At 39.9% G+C, this 22451-nt stretch overlaps 2 protein-coding genes across 4 annotated transcripts in view; one reads left to right on the top strand and one right to left on the bottom strand.

Annotated features, from left to right (window-relative positions):
• Window positions 1-3589, top strand: part of LOC121516555 (amyloid-beta A4 precursor protein-binding family B member 2-like) — a 78027-nt gene extending 74438 nt beyond the window's left edge. For all 3 annotated transcript variants that reach the window (XM_041797902.1, XM_041797903.1, XM_041797901.1), the window contains one exon: window positions 2533-3589. In XM_041797902.1, the coding sequence (XP_041653836.1) occupies window positions 2533-2709 (177 nt within the window). In that variant the 3' untranslated portion in view covers window positions 2710-3589. The remainder of the gene's footprint in view (window positions 1-2532) is intronic.
• A 137-nt stretch (window positions 3590-3726) lies between these two features.
• The window catches only part of LOC121516557 (putative methyltransferase NSUN7), a 37122-nt gene continuing 18397 nt past the window's right edge, over window positions 3727-22451 (bottom strand). The window contains exons 8-13 of the mRNA XM_041797904.1: window positions 20704-20847; window positions 18950-19051; window positions 15524-15659; window positions 14821-14944; window positions 5905-6169; window positions 3727-5061 (exon numbers count right to left, since the gene is read on the bottom strand). Of these exons, the coding sequence (XP_041653838.1) occupies window positions 4631-5061; window positions 5905-6169; window positions 14821-14944; window positions 15524-15659; window positions 18950-19051; window positions 20704-20847 (1202 nt within the window). The 3' untranslated portion in view covers window positions 3727-4630. The remainder of the gene's footprint in view (window positions 5062-5904; window positions 6170-14820; window positions 14945-15523; window positions 15660-18949; window positions 19052-20703; window positions 20848-22451) is intronic.

The raw sequence follows: 22451 nt of genomic DNA, 5'->3' as shown, positions 1-22451 counted from the left end.
TGTTTTTGCAGGATTGGGAAGGACACCTGATGTATTTTGTTTTTGAGTTATATTGTTTTCTTAGAACTGGACTGGAGGCCTTTAAGCTCATCTGTGGCCATCACTGATCAGTCAGGGTGTGTTGATACAGCCAGAAGGAGATCTTCGGGATCTCCTTCTGCTGCAGGGAGTACTATCAGGATCAGTAAATCCCACGTTCAGAGAGTCTTGCCTAGTTCTACTGAGCCCCTGAAGGCTCAGATGGAAAGAACAGCCTTTGTGAATCTGTTCTGTGCACACTGATTGAGCACATTTTTTAAAGTTTGTGCATGGATTTGTAGGCAAAGTTTCATAAAATGATATATGATGATGACATGATATGAATATGAGATCTGGATAATAAAACAACTTGACAGAATTTCAGTGTCTAATCCTTCTTCTGCTCCACCTCCAATTGATGGACCCCATGTAAAAAAAAGTATCAATGATGAAAAGAAGGTTGAGTGTAAACTTTGCTGATAATAGTTTGCTTTTCACAGTTGAACAATCAATATATCATCTAAATAGAGTGAACATTAGTTAGTTTGTTAGTTTTTCCTATGTTTAACTCCAGTTGGATGGTTCTTCTGTTTTGTGCTTAAAGTTATCAGATATGTTACTTAAGTTTAGCATAGCGATGCAGACATGAGAGATTGAACTCTGCTCGTAGAGAGACAGCCACAGCCCGCTTCTTTTGCTCATTCAGGACTTTAGAGAAATGAAATATGGATTAAAACACACCTTCAGCAGGTAATGTGTTTGTTCCTGCTGAAGGTGTGCGACCGCAGCAATTAGCCTGCCCCCTGACCTTACGGTGAACTCTTGTCAGAGCGCAGCTGCCTGTCTCTGCCAGAGCAGAAAGACAGAAATTGGGGATTAAATGTAATGTTTTCTGGTACAGATCTCTCTATTATGATACTTTAAATGATCTACAGGCCACCATGGCTGATAGATTTAAGGAACTTTGCCTCACAGTGAACAAAAAAACAGCATTAAGCTGGCTGTTAACTTTCACTGAAGGCAGTGGCATCGGCTAACAACAGACTCTGATGAGCTGAGATGAACTGCTCGTGATTTTATATCTTTGCATTTGGGGGGCGGGGTAATTCTCCATAAGGACTGGTGACGTTGTGGGCTCCTATGTTGCCCTGCCCAAATAAAACCAAGCCAGGAAAGAAGTGGAAAAACATTGTAACGGTCTGAATCCACAATCAGTCACACAAAGTTCTCAGTGTTTTCACATGTTTACAGCAATCTTATTCCAACATAACTAGTGTGTTAAAACACAAATTTCAATTTCACTTTACAGGGACTTTAACACTTGATTAGCTTGAACATAGACGAATTTGAACATGAGTGTTTTGTCTTTATAATGGTTGAATAGTTCTGTTGACATAGTGACAGCAGGGACACCCTTTGCATCACCAGCTCCACTAGTTACTAAATGAAAATAGGCAGGTTTACACTGATCAGCTCTGTTATCTCACCAATGAGGTTCAAAATACTTTATCATGTTGCAGAAATATTGTGGAATTTTTTAAAGTTCTTTAAGACTACCAGCCAGCATGCACCTACTAATCAGGTAAAAGTAGAAATAACAGTTTAGATGGCCTAGTGGTTACGTCGTGCCCCGTGTATGCTGTTACCACCTGGCTCAGGGAGTTAACAGAGAGCAAGACCACATGCAGATTAAAAGGAATAACAAATAGGTGTTTATCTCACAAAATGATCAAACATATTAGATAAATAATGTGCTATGTAAATATGAGATGTCAGTTACATCTGAAATGCATGGATGAGTGTGTGAGGTGTGATTGTGGTGAAATGTGCATCAAACCAAATAAGAGAAAAAGAATGAGATGTCAGGCAAACCCAGTTGAGAGAATGAGAATCTCAATCAGGCAGGTTTATGTGCCTCTCTGAAGGTCCTGCTCAGCTGAGCAGGAATCAGCCTACGACCTTCACAGCCAACTCCAAACACCTTAAGAGGGAAACAGGCAGAGAAAATGCATGGAGACAATCAGGCAGAGTGGAAACTGAATGGGAGGTGAATGGGGGTTCAAGTACGGCCTGTGGCTCTATCACCGCATGTCTTTCATCCATGTTTCCGACTCTATGCACTGTCCTGTTAACAGCAGAAAAGCCCCAATATAAATCTTGAAAAAAAAAAATAAACAAAGTTGAGATAGTATGCTTATTTAAATGGTCAGTGAATTGGTGCAATTTTAGTTGACCAAGTTGTTCTTTAATTGACGATAGTCCAAGGAAGTTCCAGACACTATTGAGGAAAACAGATGTCAACATCCCTAATGCAAAACTCAGGTTTTAAGAGCTGTAAGTGCAAAAAAAAAAATCCATGAATAAACACAGGCCCTCCAACTGCTTCTATGGATATATAAGTGCTATCATTTCCCTGACCATATTTTATTGAAGTACCCAAAACCTTCAGGAAGTAAATACTTCCTTATTTTTTCCCAAATGTTAACATGCTGTTAACCCTTTTCTCATCCTCAGCTGCGGTATCAGAAGTGTCTGGTTGCACGGCCGCCCTCCCAGCGTGCTGGCTCTTCCACCTCACCCACTGCAGACTCAGTGACCCGACGGGTGACCACCAGCGTGAAACGTGGCGTTCAGTCTCTCATAGACACTCTGAAACCCAAGAAACAGCCATCAGAACTACCCCAGCAATGACCGTCACCGGTGACCACAGTAACCACCCGGCCGACACCTGAACCACTCACACACTATCACCACAACAACACAGTATCATTGCCAGCCATGGTGACCAATGATGATGTATATATATAATAACAAACACCACCGCAGAGGAGGGGAAAGGAGCAGTCATCCAGTTTGCCTGATGATTTCAAAAAAATCAGTTTCGTGTGGAGGAAGAAGTGCTGGTGTCACTGATGTTTGAGCACTGTGGCTTCTATGTGGAAACCACCTGCTGACTCCTTATGGATTTCCTGTGCAGATGTTTTACTCAAAAGGATCAAATTTCTAGTACTTAAGTGTATTTCATGCTTTGTTCTCCTCTGTCAAATTAGTCATCTGCACAGTGGGAGCTCCTGGACAGCGACACCAAGCTACAGGAGCTCTGAAGGACAAAAAAGATGTCGTTTTGCTGTCATTGGATTTTTACAAGAAGAAACGATAGATACCAAGCAAAACCTTTCAGTACACCAAAACAACAAAAGATAAAATATTTGTGCCCTTAAATGTGTGAAAGACTGGAAAAAGATAAAATCTCCGATGAGGATGAATGACATGATTGTAATAATGAAGTGTATGTAAATGATTGTACGTAGGAAGAGAGAATTTTGGGCACAAGATCTGTAGATATGAGAGGAAGATGAGATGTTAGTAATGAAAAATGAGATGGATGTGGGCATTGATTTTGCATGTTTTCTTGACAGGATATGCTTTTCTTTTGATGAGTTTAAAAAAAGGGTGGCAGTAAAAATAGAAGTGGTGAACACACATGAAATAGATGCTTTCAGCACAAGTCATCTCTATTTGAACGTGACTGGATTTACACTGGCACAAACAATCTGGTTCCTAAATCAACGCTGTCTCTGTGCTTTATTCAATGAGGGAAAATTAAAGAATCAAAAATATTTACTTCACATTCCTTGATTGGATGAAATCAGCAAAAAATTTTGCAGCATTTAATGTATTTTAAGCTTTAAATTAAAGATTGTAATTGTTTTGCAAACATGCTTCAAAAGCCAAGTTTAAAAGCTCATGAATGTCACATTGCCTATGTTTGAATTTACAATTTCCTCAGGAATCATTTTGCATACACCCAAGGTTTATGTAGAAGCAAGAAAATCCAGATCACAGCTTTCACTCTGGCAGATGTGAAGCGCTCAGGGCTATATGAATAGTGGTAATACGGCACAGAAAAAGCAGAATCAGTGCCAGACAGGAAGGGTTAACTCTGATTTCTCTTTCTCAGTAAATCCAGCCAGATGACTCCCACTCACAAAATGAACACACACAAATACACACATACAGCAGTAAAAGTTTGCTGTCACAGCTATCAGAAACGTGAACACTGCTCCTATAGCTCGGAGCCGTCACCTGCACTCGACATGAACTCTGTGAACGCAGTCCAATCAGAATGAAGGAGATGCACAGAAAATAAAAACAAGAGAGATGCTGTAAAACTTTTCAGTTCTGTTCTTCACTCATCTCTTCACCATGTAAATGTAATCTGATGTGTCAATAAATGCATTACCAAAAGAAAAAAGGGTTAGATTCATGAATGTTCTTTCATTTTTTAGTTTACTAGAACCCCATGTAATAGCTGTTCATCAGAGTGACATTGAAATGACATTGGTTCTACCCCATGAATATATGCAGTTTGATTAGATTCTCACAGTGGTAAGTCTGTCCAGCATGACACACAAAGACCTGCTATAATAATGATAACTACAATTGGCTCCAGAGGCCTTAAAGAGGAGTCATTATCATGACTTGGTGGAGTTTGGCACTACAATAATACTGCATACAGTCTTGACAAAGATTAAGTTGCTTCTGGCTTTATTTGAGCAAATATTTGTTCTAAAAGTATAGACTTATTTTATATCTGTGCTGGTGTTCAGACTTAAAACAGAGGCCGAGATTTAACCAAAGCGTCCTTGGGAATTTTTCCATGTGTGCGGGGGAGGAGCTCATTGTGAGTTGGGGTCCTCCACTGGCTGCAGCTGAAGCTGGGGCTGCATCCTGTTCGGCTGCACTGAGGGGGAAAGAGGCTGGGGAAGTGAACAGGAGGGAAAACCAGCACAACAGGCTTCAGCACCTCCTGCTGAACTTTGCGGGGACGGACAATATGGGCCGTCAGAGAGGCAGGAGAAGGTGCAGGATGCAGACGGTCTGTGGAAGTTGTAGTTTTGAATACAGGAGTGATGGTTTTCTTTAATGTGATGTGTTCTGGTTTGGACAAGGAGGGGGGGTTGGTGTTTTCTGGTTTTAAGGATGAGGAGGAGCTGGAGGTGGGGTTCTTTGAGGCCTGCAAGCTAGGTGCTATAATTTTCCCTGAAAGACACAAATGAGGAGAGTTCAGGTGTGGAGGCCCAGATTTGTGCACGAGGAAAGGGGAAAACTAAAGTTCAGTCAAAAACACTCTTGTCATACAGTTAACCTTTTTTTGCAAAATGGATATACAGTTTTACTTGGCAGAGAAGACTATGCCCACTGGGTTAGTCAAGCAGTGTGCTTTGATTTTCCAGGGAGTACATGGCTAGAAACCCCCATATGGATAGATACATTTATGACAATGCATATTGAATACAAGAAAATTGTTCAAAAGCAATTAATCTGTAAAGCATGAATCTGAATATGAGGGTGCAACAAGCTTGATGCTATAAAGGAGAAGTTTGGGGGGGGTTAAGATTTGCCAGCAGCAGCGTGGTGCATCAGTTTTAATGGAAGCAGGGATCAGTGAGAAGCATGTCATATTTAAATACACCACTGTGTTGAGAGAAAGAGCTGTGACTGGCTGTGGGAGCTGGGAGGCGATAATTTGGATCAGCTGGCTGTCAGCTGATCACAGCTGGGTATATGACTACCTTGTCCTGCATTGACTAATGCTAGGCTTCATTGAGCTAGAGACATTCCATTTTTAAAGTTACAAATCAAACTGCTTCAGCTAAAACTTGACTTTAATCCTTACCTCTCCTTTATTCAAAATCTTGCTGGAATAATATAATTTTGAAAAAAATATGCTGATTTGTACTTCTGTTGTACTTTCATGGATACAAAGTTAGAAAATACTACTTCTTGTAGCTGTGTGTTAGCAATACAGTGTATAAATACAGTCACTGAAATGAATCTTTTAACCTGTCCCAAAATAAAACTGGCTGAACATATGGAACTGACCTTGTAATGACTGCTGCATGTTCATAAACTTCTGATTTCCACACAAACTTGAACTGCTGCTGCCTTTAGGCTCCAGGTTTTTAGATTGTACACCAACAGTGAGGTTGGGTGAATAGTTGCGAGTATGTGCTGTTTTCATCATCTTGTTGGTACGCCCATGCTGCTCTTTTCTGGTAGGCTGGTTTGAGCCGATCCTGTCCAGTATGCCTGTGGCTTTGGCTCTTTGAAGCACTTCATGAGGCTCCTCTTTGACCACTGGCTCCAGCTTTTGAAAAGTGAGAAAGCACTCATGACCAAAATGATACAACCACATTTCACAAAACATCAAACTTTAACAAGAAACCATCCAACAAAATGCCTCCCCATTTGAATCAGAGACCTTGGACTTACAACATTTCTTGGATATATTTCTTTCACACACACAATCTTTGTTCTTTAACTTCACAACCCTTCTAATACCAGTCAAAGTAATCTTGATTGGGAGTTTTGCCAGAACAGTATGACTTTAACCAGGGCAAGATGTTCCAGTTAAAGGTAATAAAATTCCATTTAATTTACATGTTATAGGCTTGTCACAGCATGTTACAGCTAATGTTAAACAAAAAGTAATTTTTATAAACTCTTAATGCCATCTACAGCTTTGAATAACATAGTAATGCAAGTCTAGTGATAGAAGAATTATTAATACAATTAGGGGAAAATCCGTATTTTTAGTCAATAGAGTGTTATGACACCTTAAATAAACTCTAAATACTTTTTTTGTGTTAAGACATTATCTACTTTACCCTAAATAAGGTATACGCATTTACTTTAATCATTCATTCTACTTCTATAGTACAAGATTATTACTATTTCTTCTTGAAGCCTTATCATTTACTTTTATGCTACGTAAGTGTTTTGTCAGTTAAGTTGATAGTTTAAACATTTCAGAGAAGGAGAGAAGTTTTTCTTTCAAATTCACAACTTAACATTTTAATATTCTGCTCATGATTGCTCCTGTTTTCTGCAGTGTTTAATAAAATTGTTACCACAATGTAAATCTGCATATCCAATAGTGGGATTGGTGTGTAAAAATATTAACTTTTCCTTTGTCTTACATATTTGACAAACGTTTTCTTTGTGTTGCAAAGTTTTTAAACTTGCTTAGCTTCTCTTCAGTGATAACCATTGCCTATTTTTTCTTAGTCTTCTCACACATTAAGTGTCTTTTTAACTTTATTAAGATTGTCCATCAAGATGTATTTCTATATATTAACTTTGGGATCAGCATCAAGTCAACAGTTTCTACCAGAGTCTTCATCAGACCCAATGCAGTGAATGCATCTTGCTCCAACCAGCAGTGACCCTTCCATCCCACAGAGAGACAGGCAGGACCTTGTGCCGAGTCAAACTTCCCTTTCACTGAGCCACAGCAAGCATTCACCTCCAAAAGGGAGCAGAATTGGCCCGTGTGAGTCTGGTCACACTGTCATATGGTCTAGCTTTTTTAGATGATAAAAATGTTACAGTTGAATGAAGCTGCTGTGATTTCGATTTTAATGTTTATAGCTTTGGTCCCTTAGCTAATCCTGAATTTATTAACTCTTTAACTCCATTTTACTGTATTTCCATTACTTTGTGGTCTCATGTCTTCTGACTACCCAATTTTTACAGAATGGTAAATTTCAGTGTGAGGCTAAGTTATTACTGGGGCTGTCAAAAGAATACAATTTTGATTCCCAGTTAATCTCAGCTTTTCAGTAGTTAGTAGCGATTAAAAGTGTCCTGTTTATCACATTTTAAAATTCCACTAGTTTGCATTCTAAACTGTTGTTGTGTCATTTTTGGATTTTTCTACTGTCTTAAACTAAGAGTAAGTGACTTATTATTGGTGAGGGCCTGCTTTAAAGTTAGAGTGAAGACTTTAATGTATGTTAAATGTATTTTTCCATGGTTCATGTACCGAACCATGGAAAAAGGAACTTGTTATGGATTGTAAGGAATAAGTGAACAGTAAAAAAGGTAAATGTTTGATAACAAAAGGTGAAGATGACTTTTGACTTGTCTACTGAGCTGTCTGTAAGTTTTTAAGGTGAAATAAGACATTAAGGGGCAGTGTTAGACATATTTTACAACACTGTGGCTGCAGGGGCGGTGATGAGGCTAAACCAATGTTTGATAAAGTAAAGCATGTGATTAATTGCAATTAAAAACAGTTAGTGCATAAAGTGCAAATTGTAGTTAATTGCAATTAATCCAAATAATCTTGACAGCCCTAGTTATTACAAATTAATTTGTGACAAATTGACCTTATTTGTTTCAAAAATTTTAAATGATACAATATGTACATTTATTTGTCATAAGTGTTTTGGTCAGTACCATGGTATAAGCAGGTAAATAAAAATAATTTATTCTAAAAGATAAAAACTCAAGTCTGCAGGTACAAGATAAGCCCACTGCCAGCCAGCTAGAAATCATAATAATTATAACTAGAAAGCACTCGGAGAGCGCAGACCACCACCATTAGCCCTATCTCCCAATAGTAAAGAATCCTTCAAAAAATTCCTGGATTCAGACGGTGATCCTGATCACTCCCAAAATCTAATCAGTTCTTCTTTATGCCATTTCTGACATTTCCTGTAAATTTCATCAAAATCCATCCATAACTTTTTGAGTTATGTTGCTAACAAACAAACTAACAAACTAACAAACCCTGCCGATCACATAACCTCCTTGGCAGAGGTAATGAATGAAAAACAACCAACACAAACAGAAATGTATGCAAACATAGTGCTTTGTCAGTCCTAAAAGCACCTAATCATAAATCAGTGCTGTTGCAATAATTATATTGCAAAGTCTGCACCAAAAAGATAAAGCAAACAGTTTTTTGACATAAATTTACAAGTTATAGCCAAGGTGCCATACACTATAGGAAACATTAGTGAAGGAAAAGAGAGCTCGAAGAGGAGAGGATAGGAGAGGAGAGGAGAGGAGAGGACCACCATGTCCTTGCTGTTGGCTGCAGGGTCACCTGCTGTCTCAGCAGCAGCCCACACAGCAGCCTACTGCTCTCTTCAACACCTGAATTATTCACTAGCATTGCACACACTACTGGGACATGCAGCTTGTGTGGGTTTATGCGTGTATTTTGTTTTGGGTGTTTGCATGCGCTTAAATGCAAATGTGTATTAAGCTTGTATAAAATGTTTGTCTTCCTCTATACATCTGTGTGTGTGTGTGGGTGTGGGGGGGTGTGGGTGGGGGGGTGTGTGTGTGTGTGTGTGTGTACATACTAACTGTAAAGTGCTGTGCAAAGGCATTCAAGAAGTTTACTGCTACTCGTGTGTGTTGACACTGTACACACAGGTAAACATTCTTCAGAAGCCATGCTTTAATGCAGTCTTTTGTGGACGCCCTGAACTTCATTGATGCTAACTCATACAGACAGGGGGTGCTGAATTATTCAACAGGCACTCTCTCTTGCCTCCCGTTTTTCCCCTTCACCTCTGAAAATCTCACATGCTCTCGATCTCTACTAACCAACTATGCCATACTCTGTTAATCACTCATTTCTTCACCACTGTGCCAAACTAAGCAAAAACGTCTTACTCTGAGCCAAACCAACCTCTGGAACAGTACCAGCTGTTCTTCAATGCATACATCCAAACTAAGCAAGCTCACACTACCAAACAATGAGGAAAAATAACGGTAAAGTAATAAGTGTAGGTTTCTGAACCTCTGTTCATGCCTACATTCTTTAAGTTCGCCAGTGATTTGCTCTGCTTTGTTTGGAAATGAGGGCTGAAACATATCACTTGACTTGCTTTAATGTCCCCAGATGTTTTAGTATGGAGTGTTCATAAATGAGCTTTACGGGGTGCTGCTATCAAAGTCAATGTTAGCCAGACAGCATTCAAACAGTTATATTATTGCTATTTTTATGGCATTTTTCAGAGTGCCACAATAACTTTTGATTAGCTGAGTTTATTGGAGGTGGAGAGAAAAAAAAATCCTGTTTGAGGCACCATTACAGCAGTTTGATTATCTTTTCATTCCTATCTGTGGAGGAATAAAACATGATGAACAGCCAGAAAGGAGCAGGCGCTAGGGTGCATGAGAACTCCGTCATGCCCAATGGGGGTGAAATGGCTTAATAACCTCACACTGCTATCGTAAGTGTAAAACCAGATTTCATAATGTGAGTATGTTGTAAACATGGCTATACTGTGGATTATGAGGATGTGGGGAAACCCGGTCACTAAGACCTGAAAAGACTTGCCTTTAAAAACAAACTGCACCCATAGCTAGAAAGAGCTGGACTAACCAGCTGTTCTTATTAAAGAGGTAGAGGAGAAGAGAGATTTCAACAGATAGCCACATAAAAGAAAGGAGAAAGTAAGTTTTGCAGAAAAAAAAAACATTAGGCAATGAATGCATTGACAACAAAACAGAGGCAGAGTGCAACCTTATTATTAACACGCATAACAGAGATAGAAAATGTATTAAAAGGCTTCTGACACCAATCTGACACGCCAGATGGGTGTGTTTCACACATCCATCTGGGAAAGCTTCAATAGGAAACGTCTGAGAAAAGGCAGAGGCTTTGAAAAAACTCGGAGTGTGACTGGATGAACGTCCTGTCTGTCACATCTCTACGGGCCAATCAGAGCAACAAAACCCTTGACATAGCCACTATCGAGCTGCGCGTTAGCAGCTACTGAGGAATAACGTGAAAACATGACGACTATAGACATTTAAGTACTCAACTTTTGTGGTTTTTGAAAAGAAAGCAACTCACTGCTGTTCTTTGTTCTTCTTGAAATGTCAAGTTCTAATAAAACTGACACTTCAGCAGCATCCATGCTAATCTCTTCCTCCATAACATACCCCTTGTCGCTGATTGGTCCTGTCACTTTCTAACTTGGCCCAAACGGTTCAGATGGGAGCTTTGCAAGATGGATTTACCAGTGAGAAACAAGGAAACGGGGGTATCCATCTGCTTTGGAAGGTTATTCTGACACCACAGACAGTATTGGGAATCACTACAATAAACCTAAATCAAATTAGAGACACTCCTTGGGTTTAATTTCCGCATAGAATTAATAAAAAGACATATAACCAGTGCTTAATTTGTAAATGTTCAAGTTCCGGTTTTGGTCAGTGCCTTGTGTAAAAACGGGCCAAGAAGATCGTGTGACTGCAAACAACCTATTACTTTAAATGATTAAAAAAAAGAATGAGCTGCAGAAAAGCACGTACAATCGCCCATCGATGGACAGCATCTCACTCTCTCTCTCTCTCTCTCTGAGCGGCAGCTGTCAGTCAAATCTGCCGCATTTCAGCACCAAGGACAGCTCACTTAGCCTCTCTCAGCATAAATATTACTAAACTTTCACAACAAACAGCTTATTCTGTTGAAATAATTATTTATCAAATTGTACCTGTCACTTCATTTAGTATTTAGTAGATATTACTCTGTTATCCAATCAGAGCTTGTCTGCTAAAACTAAACTTTTCTATCAGCTGATTATGGATGACCCTCTGTCTCTCATCTTAGTGCCTTTTCATTCAAAGATTTGTGGACTGCTTCCACAGTTCACAGCACACATGCCAACGTTATATCTATGCCAAAACAGACAGGAGAAAGGCTAAAACTACAGCCCTGCACTGCTCACATGTCAGAATTCACACACTTCAGGCGTCACTGAATGATCTGCTGACAGCTTGTTTTATCTCGTAATAAAGCTATAAATGCATCCAAAAATAATGATAGTCAGCGAAAATAAAGAGCTCATGTTAAGGCACAGCGGCCAAATTTATAATTAAACTTGGTCTTGCCTTGATATAGTAATATGTGACACTTTGACACGGACGAACAGCTGCCTTTTTCTCTATGGGCTGTCCCGTTTGTCCTGCTGTTATTCAGGTACCCCGTGATAGCAGCCTGCTAGTGGGTGTTGCTAACTCTTCATCTCAGCTCTCACCTGCTTCACAGGTGACGGTAACTCAGTGTCTGCAGGTGCATCAGCTGTTGTTCCAGCGACTGCTGCTGATGACTTCTCAGTCACAGCTGTTTTTATTTTGTTCCTTCATAAATGTTCGTTTGTCCATTTTGTTAGCTGAAATTAACTCTCGCTGCTAGTGTTAACTTTGAAAATAGCGCTTGATTGTCTGTGATTGGTCGGTTGTTTACCGATATGATGCTTTTGCGCACAAGTCAGGATGTGAAGTGACGCTTTTTTTTGTTTAGCCTGCCTAACCATAGGCTTCAACATACAGTCACACACAGTCTGTACTCCTCTACACACTACACAACTAACACGCAAAGTTTTGTTTACACACTCGCCGGCAGAAATGTATTATGCACCTGCCTCCCCTGGAAGTGCTGGATCCAATCAAATAAGTGCCGGTCACGATCTGAGAGGTCCCGGATCTTGTTACGGCGGGATCCGGCCCAAATTAAGTCCTGCATATAACACACTGAAACGTAGACCAGTAGTGCTAACTTCAATCCCTCATGAAAGTTTTTGGATTGCGAATATCTTGATAAGTCAATCCAGCTAGCGGAGAGATATCCCGGGTGTGTTAATCCAGCTTCGTCGTACAGGCCTCAGCTGTCTGTGACTCTGGGAAAGCCAATGATCAGGTGTTTGTCTGCTGTTGGCACAAGTATGTAATTGAAGAAAAGGCAGCTGCCAGAGCCCGATACTAAATGGGTGAGATTAGTCCCTGCTCATTATTTTGGCTGCACTGCCAGAAAGCAGAGGCAGCACCAGTAGACTGATGTTGTCACCTTTTGAGGGAGTAATAACAGTGACTATTAAATCAAATAAAATAAAAACCACAACAAAGATTTATTAAATATTTTTTTTAGGCTATTGCTGTTATTCAATCAGACAGCTGAAGAGAAACAGGAAAATACAGGGAGCTGGCAGCTAAGACCAGGATCAGCAGAGCATTATCCATTAAGCCACATCAATTTCCTGAAAGGGGTGTGGTCAGGGGTGGAGTCAGACAGCATTAACATTTAAAGCCACAGGCACAGAAACAGCTTGTTCTGTGCAGGGCAGAAACAGAGGGGTTTTTAGACATGCAAAAATCCAATACTGGAGTGTTTGTTCAGCAACTAACTTCAAAGATATGTTTTGAGGACCTCTGAGAACAATATAAACTTGTCTTGAAGGGGAAAAATATGCGACCTTTAAGCCCAGTGTAGACCAAAGAATAACGACACAAAAGGATGTTTTTATAATGTAGCTGGTAACAGTCGCAGCAGTCTGAAGCCATCACAGCTCTAATCAAGATGTCTGATGCAGTTGCCTGCTATTCACCTAGTCAAGTCCCAGATAACTATTTGTAACATCCTGCAACTAGCTAAATGGGAAAAAGGGGAATATGAATCTTGTTTTGAAGGGCTATTAACACCAGTTAACTTGTTCCCCTAGTTTTCACACTGCACTTGTAAGCAGGAGTGTCCATGGAAAATCAATCGTTATAATAGTATATCTGTGTCATAATAAGACTGAGCTAGCAAAGCATTTTTGACTTTATATGTGCCATGACATTGCGCTGCCACCCTGTGATGGTGATGAGAAGGAGGATTTATTGATGAATCACAGTTTTGCACCCACATATGATGGAGAAAAACACATAAAAAGAATTAAATAAAAAATAAAACTATCCCTCTTGTAAAATCAGAATTATTGTGCAGTAACAACAAAAGTAAATCATTTTTAATAGGTCTTAAGTCAACCGAAGAAAATCTTGGTCAACTAGAATTACACCCACACAGGTTAAAAAAAAAAAAAAAAAAAAGGCAAAAAAAAAAAACTTTGCTTGAATCGTAACCTGCTCCTCATTGCACCCTCTGGTGGTCTGGATGACCTTAAAAAAATAAATATAACAAGCTTTATGAGGCACTATTGATTATTTTTATCCTCATTTTGTTGTACTAAAATGACAGCTGACTCAGGGACCATCAGCAGTGCCATGTCAGTAGCCTACAAAAAGTCTGCATCTTCATGTCGAGTTTAAGAACTGTTGTTTCCAAGTTATTTGCAGCCTAACCACTGTGTCTCTCTGCCTGTATTGCCCAGCATTGCTCCTCTCTCCTGCTGTGTCTGTCAATCAGCTGCACACTCAGCTGTTTTGTTCTTGCACGCAAGCACATGACCAACCGACGAACAGGAATCTTGGTCAGATGAGGGCATACTGACTAACTATCTGTCCAGTCAGATGAAAGGTGTTAGCCCTAATTTTTAAACTGAGTGACTTCGAGAGTCATTGCCACCTACATGATGCAGCGTCTCCTTTAGTCACTATGTTATGAACTGGCAGGTGTTTAGAACATTGCAGAACAGCCTGTTCCAAGAAGTTGCAAGTTCAAACTCATCTCGTTACAAATTTTTGGTCTGAACTGAGCTTTAAATTTTGCATATCATGAAAAAAAAATTGTATTTTTACTAATCATTCCCTTTTAAAGTGGAGGCAGCACCTCCGAGAAACCACATCATAAAAAAATGGCTGTGATGGGGCACAGGTAGCCAAGCGGTTTAAGGCACACCCCAGATGGCCCTGGTTCGAATCCAGCCTGAGGCCCTTTACCACATGTCTCTCCCCTGCTCTCATCCCTGTTTCCAAATCTATCCACTATCCTCCTCCATCAAATAAAGGCACAAAAATGCCCTAATATAAACATTAAGACAAAAAAAGAAATGGCTGTGATGCTGAACCTTTTTTTTGTTGTGCTATCAATGATACTTTCTTGTGGTCTTTAGTTTACATAATAAAATATTTAGATGCTTAATTGACCCCAGTCTCCCTGTGTTAGATTATTCGAGTGCAAGAATAAATAATAGATGCAGATATCAACTTTGTTTGTCAATTCCTCAGTGTTTACCACTGACTCTGAAAGGTCTTCTGTCGAGTGATGCTTACCTCTTTCATGAGAACAGCCAGAAAGCAACCATTGCTTTGTGCTGAGGGCTCCAACACGAAGAAAGAGTTTGTCTGTTCCTGACCCTGAGGGTGGTGAGGATTGCTGAACGGGGATGGACTCAGCCTAGATGAAACAAAGGCAGAGAAATACAGGATACTAAAATACAGAGAGGCTGCAGCAGAAAACACATACTACATTGGCTAAGTAGATGTACATACATTTAGTTAGCTTGGTAAAGCAAGTGTGATTCATTCCATTAATAATACTTGTGTTTTATTTCTTCTAGCCTGAGGCACTGGCAGCACACTGAGACAGCTTACCGCAGAGCGGATTCAGTCTTGGTATATTGAACTCTACAGGAATCGTAAACTTCAGCAAGACTTTCAACCACACCAATGTACACACACAAAAACAAATGAAAAAAGTGTCTAGGAGAGGGCAAGCAGTCGGAAAAGCGTTTTATCTGCCCTTTTCACAGTATTTAGATACATAAAACAGCACCTTTGATTATATCTTTACTGAATCTCCCTCAGTTTGTGCCTGAGGTGCGCCAAGCCTTTGACAGATTCTGCTCTGAAGGGAGACAGACAAACACCCCAGCAGGATGACAGACAGCGAGTAAACAAAAAAACAAAAACAAGGACAGAGACAGATGCAGAACGCACACCAGAGCACAGAGGCACTACACAGACTGAGATTGACCTGAAGGTTGCTTGTCTTGGCTCTCCTTCCTGCTCAGAGTGGGCCTTGGCTTGCTCCAGGGCTCTGCTCACCACCGCTTCATTCTCATCAGAGTACGATGAACAGGTGGAGTATATAACTGCCGAAACCTTAGAAACTTAACAGAAAAAAATTATATTGTATGAAACTGTAAGTACGTAAATGCTAGTTAGATAATAAAGTTATTCTGCCTCTGCATTGCAACCATTATGCTCATATACATCAGTAACATCTGTGACAACTACACTCCAAGAACTAATTCAGGCATTTCTTGCATTTTTTTCTTTTTTTTTTTTTTTTTAATGATTTAACTAACTCATTCTAACTGAATGGCACACATAGACATGTGCTGCTTTCACACAAAATGTTTATATTCAGTCAATTAGCTATGAGACAATTCTAAAATCTGATATGTGGCAGTAGTTCAAGTAGAACAAAAAAGAAGTAGACTAAACTGCCTGAAACTGTACATATGAATGACCTGTGCTTAAGTAACTGTATCAGCTCTGTGTATATAATAAAGGACATTTCTGAAATATGCTGTTTAAACCTAATTCATTTGTGTCAAGAAAATGTACAAAACACTGCTGTGTTAAACCAAATATATATTGAAAATATTGTAGCATGTTGGGGGATATGTGGGTGCAGTTTACCATCATGTCCTTGGCTGAGTGTTTATTTGTATTTTAGATGTGTGAAGATGTGTTTGGATGTTGCCTGTTGTGCAGTGATCACTGTTGGGATTCTTTTGCTGGTGGATTGTTGTCATTTTTAAGTGGAGACACTCAGTTAGTGACTTCCTACCTGTGGTAATTATCAGGCTTCAATTAAATTGGTGGTCTACTCTTATTTAAAGAGCATGTCCTGTATTTCTTCCTTTATGATAAGACACTTGCTCCTTGCAATACACTACATTGCTTTGAAAGTTTATGACTTATGCTGACGACTTTTCAAGCGATTTCAAAATCACAGACAAAATTCCAAAGTTGGAGTAAAGAGCCTTGCTAAAGTTCTAGTGCTCTCAGTCATTTGGTGTAAGGTGGTCATAAAACTCAATCTGAGCAGTTTCAGGGCATTCTTTCAGCCAGTGTTGTGCATGAGCATGCCCAAACAGTTCACTTTTCAAAACATGAGCATGAGCCATTTCAATGAAGTAGCAGCATGTCCACTCAGAACTCAAGAGATAGAGAAACTTCTGATCAGAGCTACACTCTGATACACTCTCTGCACAGCTGTCTGTGTATCTTCTCTGTCAGTTCATTCCAGACTGACACCATAGGTAAAGTAAATCCCATTGGGTTTTTTTGAATAAGCCCGAACAGTTTGTTTCTGTGGTGAGACAAATCATGTTTTCATACAGTACTTTTGTTCTAAAGTGTGTCTGGGACACTTCTTCAGTTGTTGCACAGTTGCTTCCGTTTTTATGATTTTCCTTCTGTTTTACTCCTTGTAAATTATTCAAAAATATCAAATCATAAGAGATATTAACTCATATCCAAACTCCATCTCCTTCTCCATCTTTTTCTCGGCCCAAATGTTGCTATTGGGAATTTCTAAAAGGTGCACGATGGGATATAATCTCAAAAGGAATCTTATTTTAGTCTTGTAGTCTTTGTAAAATCTTAAAGGTCTGTGACTAAAAACTCAGTGACTTGCTGACAAATTGTCTTTAGATGTAAGAGGGCATCAGATGTAAGTCTTTTAAAAGTCTTTTAAAACATTTTGACAGTTTTGAAGTCCTCTAGTGTAAGGCCAGCATTAGTGGACTTAATGAAAGGGAAACACATACTCTAGAATTTAAGTCTATTTAAAAATAACAGAATAGATTTAGCTCATTCTGAATATTTTATGCAAACATGAAGCACTTTCATTGAGCTGGAACAACGTCAAATCATTTTGTTTCTGTGAAACAAGTTAATAAGGTTATACAGTACTAGCTACATCGTTTTGAGTTCTTTCTTATATTAGACATGTCTAATAATATTGAGATTAACTAACTTAAACAAAATGTAATGCATGGATGTATTTGAGTTTGTGTTGGAGTTACTAATTTGTTTCAGAAGAATATCCTGCTCACAGTTAATTAAGTTTTTCCAATAGATTGTCTTTTAGTGTAGAGTTATAAAGTACAAAACAACAGTAGCTTTACTGACACTTTAGCTCTACAGCAATCTTAAAATATAGTCACATTAAGCCAGAGGCAGAGAAGATCATAAATGCCTGGATTTTTTTTAATCTGACTTTAAGGCCATTTAATTTGATTATTCAAACAGAGCCATCCTCCTTATTAATGGCCCCCCTTTGAAGAACAAGGCTATTGAATATTAATTTCTAGAGCTGTTTATGTATGTGCATTGCACTTCTATTTCAACTGCTGCTGGCTTGTTGATTTGATTTCCTTCATCTGAGCTGTTTATTACTTTGTGTCTATCTAATTACAACCAGACAGAAACAATTAAGACCAAGCAGATAAAAAAATAAACCCGTTCAGATTTGACGAATTGGATCAAAACCAATGTAAAAAAAAAAATCAGTCTTAACAAGGCAGAACAATGAAGACTCAAAGACAGAGGTATGCAGCAACGACATTTTTAAAGAGATGCCCGGCTTAAAAGGGACCACTTTAAAACTGTAACACTGAGAGCTACAGACGTGTTTGTATCTGTTGATGTGAGCATTTTTCAGTGCATGTGCCTGTGTGGAGATGCTAAAATGAAACCATTGACTCAACCAAGCTAAGGAACTCGATACACACCCACCATTAATTAACAGTCCTATTAGAAAGTATCTACTCTAGCAAAAAATGTAGACAAAGGCCAATCGATGTCAGTGTGATTAGAGCAGCTGGTTTTCATCACTTACAGAAAGACTCTACCTGCTCGATGAGCATGACATCGACTAAACACAGAGGAACAGCACAACAGACAGGGGGCTAATGAGTGTAGCTTATGGACATACATTTAACACTGCTGAATGGAGTAAAGCATAGAATGCATTGAACATTGATTAAAAAAAAAAATCATCAAAAAGTCATGTCGAGTTAAAACTGGGACATCTGTAAAGAATACAATATCATGTCTTGCCAAAGCAGGTCTCTAATCTATCAGATCTAAAGGCAGGGCAGTACAAAGCAATATCACAAATCACTTAATTAAAATATGCAAGGAATGCTTCATCAGACTGTGGCTGGCCAGTGCACAGAAACATTAGCATTCCTAATTAAGACTCAGACAATCTCCTAGGGACACCACAGGCTTCAAACTAATGGTAAACCAGATTAGATAATTAGGAAGTATAAGCTTCAGTGTGTCAGAGAGGTGAGAGAGGCCTCACTCTGGAGACTGAGCTCATACTGCGTGTGGGCGTGTGTGCACATGTCAACATAAGAGCAGGTGGTTCAACACTCACATTTCAAGGCATGATCAATATCCTTCTTCTGCTGGGTGACCAGAGCTTCCAGTTTGCTCTGGGCTATGGAGTCCCTGGATAAGTCCTGGAGCAAGTCTGTGTCTGTGAAAAAAATTAAAATGGCTTTTTTCAAAAGAGGAGCAATGTAATAAAAATAATTTAATCAATAAAACTCTGGAGAAGAAGAAAAGGTAAGTACTGAGGACCTAGGCAACAAAGATATTCAGTGAAAACTGCTTTATCTGATATTTATAGTCTTTGTTTGCACAGAAAAGACCTTAATGGAGAGAAAAAAGTAAGATACACTATATTGACAAAAGTATTCACTCACCCATCCAAATAATTGAAATCAGGTGTTCCAATCACTTCCATGGCCACAGGTGTATAAAATCAAGCACCTAGGCATGCAGACTGTTTCTACAAACATTTGTGAAAGAATGGGTCGCTCTCAGGAGCTCAGTGAATTCCAGCGTGGTACTGTGATAGGATGCCACCTGTACAACAAGTCCAGTGAAATTTCCTCGCTCCTAAATATTCAAAAGTCAACTGTCAGTGGTATTATAACAAAGTGGAAGCAATTGGGAACAACAGCAACTCAGCCACTAAGTGGTAGGCCATGTAAAATGACGGAGCGGGGTTAGTGGATGCTGAGGCGCATAGTGCGCAGAGGTCGGCAACTTTCTGCAGAGGCAATCCCTACAGACCTCCAAACTTCATGTGGCCTTCAGATTAGCTCAAGAACAGTGCGTAGAAAGCTTCATGGAATGGGTTTCCATGGCCGAGCAGCTGCATCCAAGCCATACATCACCAAGTGCAATGCAAAGCGTTGGATGCAATGGTGTAAAGCACGCCGCCACTGGACTCTAGAGCGGTGGAGACGCATTCTCTGGAGTGACGAATTGTGCTTCTCCACTGGCAATCTGATGGATGAGTCTGGGTTTGGCGGTTGCCAGGAGAACGGCACTTGTCTGACTGCATTGTGCCAAGTGTAAAGTTTGGTGGAGGGGGGGGATTATGGTGTGAGGTTGTTTTTCAGGAGCTGGGCTTGGCCCCTTAGTTTCAGTCAAAGGAACTCTGAATGCTTCAGCATACCAAGAGATTTTGGACAATTCCATGCCCCCAACTTTGTGGGAACAGTTTGGGGATGGCCCCTTCCTGTTCCAACATGACTGTGCACCAGTGCACAAAGCAAGGTCCATATAGACATGGACGGGAGAGTTTGATGTGGATGAACTTGACTGGCCTGAACAGATTCCTGACCTCAACCCGATAGAACACCTTTGGGATGAATTAGAGCTGAGACTGAGAGCCAGGCCTTCTCGTCCAACATCAGTGTGTGACCTCACCAATGCGCTTCTGGAATAATGGTCAAAAATTCCCACAAACACACTCTTAAACCTTGTGGAAAGCCTTCCCAGAAGAGTTGAAGCTGTTATAGCTGCAAAAGGTGTACCAACGTCATATTAAACCCTATGGATTAAGAATGGGATGTCGCTTAAGTTCATATGCTAGTCAAGGCAGGTGAGCGAATACTTTTGGCAATATAGTGTATGTGCTGTGGGTTAGGAGTTTTCCTCTAATTTTGCACTCACAGATCCTGAGTTTGAGCTCAGCAGGTTCTGCAGTAGGACCTCAGAGTCTTAGAACACATTCAGTTGGTTTCTGAATTTTCACTACTGAGCATCCTTAGGCATTTTTCAGTATGGACATTTAAAAGTCATATGTCTAGCTTTCTAAGAGTGTTTACTTTTTACCTCCAATCTCTTGTAGTATGAACTCCATCACGTTGCTGACAGCAGACACAGAACACTTGGGGGTCAAGAGGATAACACGCACCTTCTGGAGCCGCTTATCACCTCCATCCAAAGAGTGGAAGTCCTCTAGTATCAGCTTTACGTCTAAGCAGGATGCACGTAAAGATTAATTAAACACAAACACACACTGGCTCAATGCCTCAAGTTTCCCCACTTACTTCGGTATAGAAAAATAGCCAGCCTGGGGGGGTGTTTTGCAATTACAAAAATGTCGGCCTTGTCACAGACACTAATTGTTTCCCTTATGACTAACTGAAATCGCATCCTCTGTCACTATTTAATGTTTAGATACAGCGCTGAAGTTTCCTAAACAATAATATCTGAGGTATACTGACAAGAACAACTAACCACCCTTCAAGCATTTATTCCTGGTTGTGGGAAGCAATCACTCATTTCTAAACACAAACTTAACACTTTGCTGTATTAACGTGCTCACAAAGAAAGCATACAGTGGCTATAAAAAGTATTCACTCCTTTGGACCTGTTTTACCGATTTTATCAATCAATCATGGTCAACATAATTTGTTTTTTGTGGGGTTTTTTTGACAAAAAAAAAAAACAAAAAAACTCTTTAATGTAAAATTTAAAACAGATTTCTACAAAGTAATGTAAATTTTAAAAAATATGTAAGGTAAAATAAGTGACTGCATAAATATTCATCAAATAAGTATTTAGTAGATGCATCTTTGGCTGCAATCACATCCGTGAGTCTAAGTAGATAGGTCTCAATAAGGCTAGCACATCTGGACACTACAACTTTACTACATTCTTTTTGGAAAGTTGCGAAAGCTTTGTCAAGTTGCAAGGCGATCACTCATGAACAGCTTTTTTCAAGTCCAGCCACAAATTCTCTATTGGATTGAGGTCTGGGTTTTGATTCTGTAACAGGTGGTTTTAGTGCCCGATAGAAACACACTAGAGATGGAGAATTAGACATAATGCCCTTTAATGATCACAGCTCAAACTGCACTTGAACCAACCAGGTCAACAATAAATGATCACTTCTTAAAGACCTGCCCAGCTGGGGGAGAGACAGAAGATGGGTCAGAGCCAGAAGATCCAGCAGGAGGAGAACACACTCACTGTATCTGAGCAGAGCTGTCACACACAAGCTGAGGAGTCCAGGAGCCGAGCAGACAGAATCCAATCCACAGAGGCAAAAACTTGAGGTCAGGGATAGAAGGCTTAGGTGTTTTTCAGGGGCAGAGACGAGGCTCAGAGGTCAGAGAAAGGCAGGGTCAGTACCGGGTAGTCAATCCTATAGAGAGTGCTGGAAAGTCTTGCATGAGGGCTAAGAACAATCTGGCAGAGTCTGGCTGAGCAGAGGAGGCTTAAAACTGGCTTGATTGAGCATGAGAGGCAGCTAAGAGCACAGGTGAGCAGAGTTGGCTGATTGGGTGGGCGTGACTGACTGGCAGAGTGGAGCAGCAGGGCAGTGTGCGTGAAAAAGCAGCAGGTGAGCAGAGGAGTGACACTGTGACAGATTCAGCCACTCAAGATCATTCACCTCATTGTTTTTAAACCATTTCTGTGTAGCTTTTGCTGTATGCTTTGGGTATGCTTTGTCTTGTTGGAAAATAAATCTCCTCTCATGTTGTAGTTCTCTTGAAGACTGAAAAAGATTTACCTCCAGGGTTTTCCTACATTTTGCTACATTCATTTTACCCTCTACATTTACAAGCTGTCAC

Source organism: Cheilinus undulatus, linkage group 10 (genome assembly GCF_018320785.1).
Source record: "Cheilinus undulatus linkage group 10, ASM1832078v1, whole genome shotgun sequence".
Lineage (NCBI taxonomy): Eukaryota > Metazoa > Chordata > Actinopteri > Labriformes > Labridae > Cheilinus > Cheilinus undulatus.
Note: the sequence above shows the minus strand (reverse complement) of the source record. Positions and strands in the feature narration are given on the sequence as shown.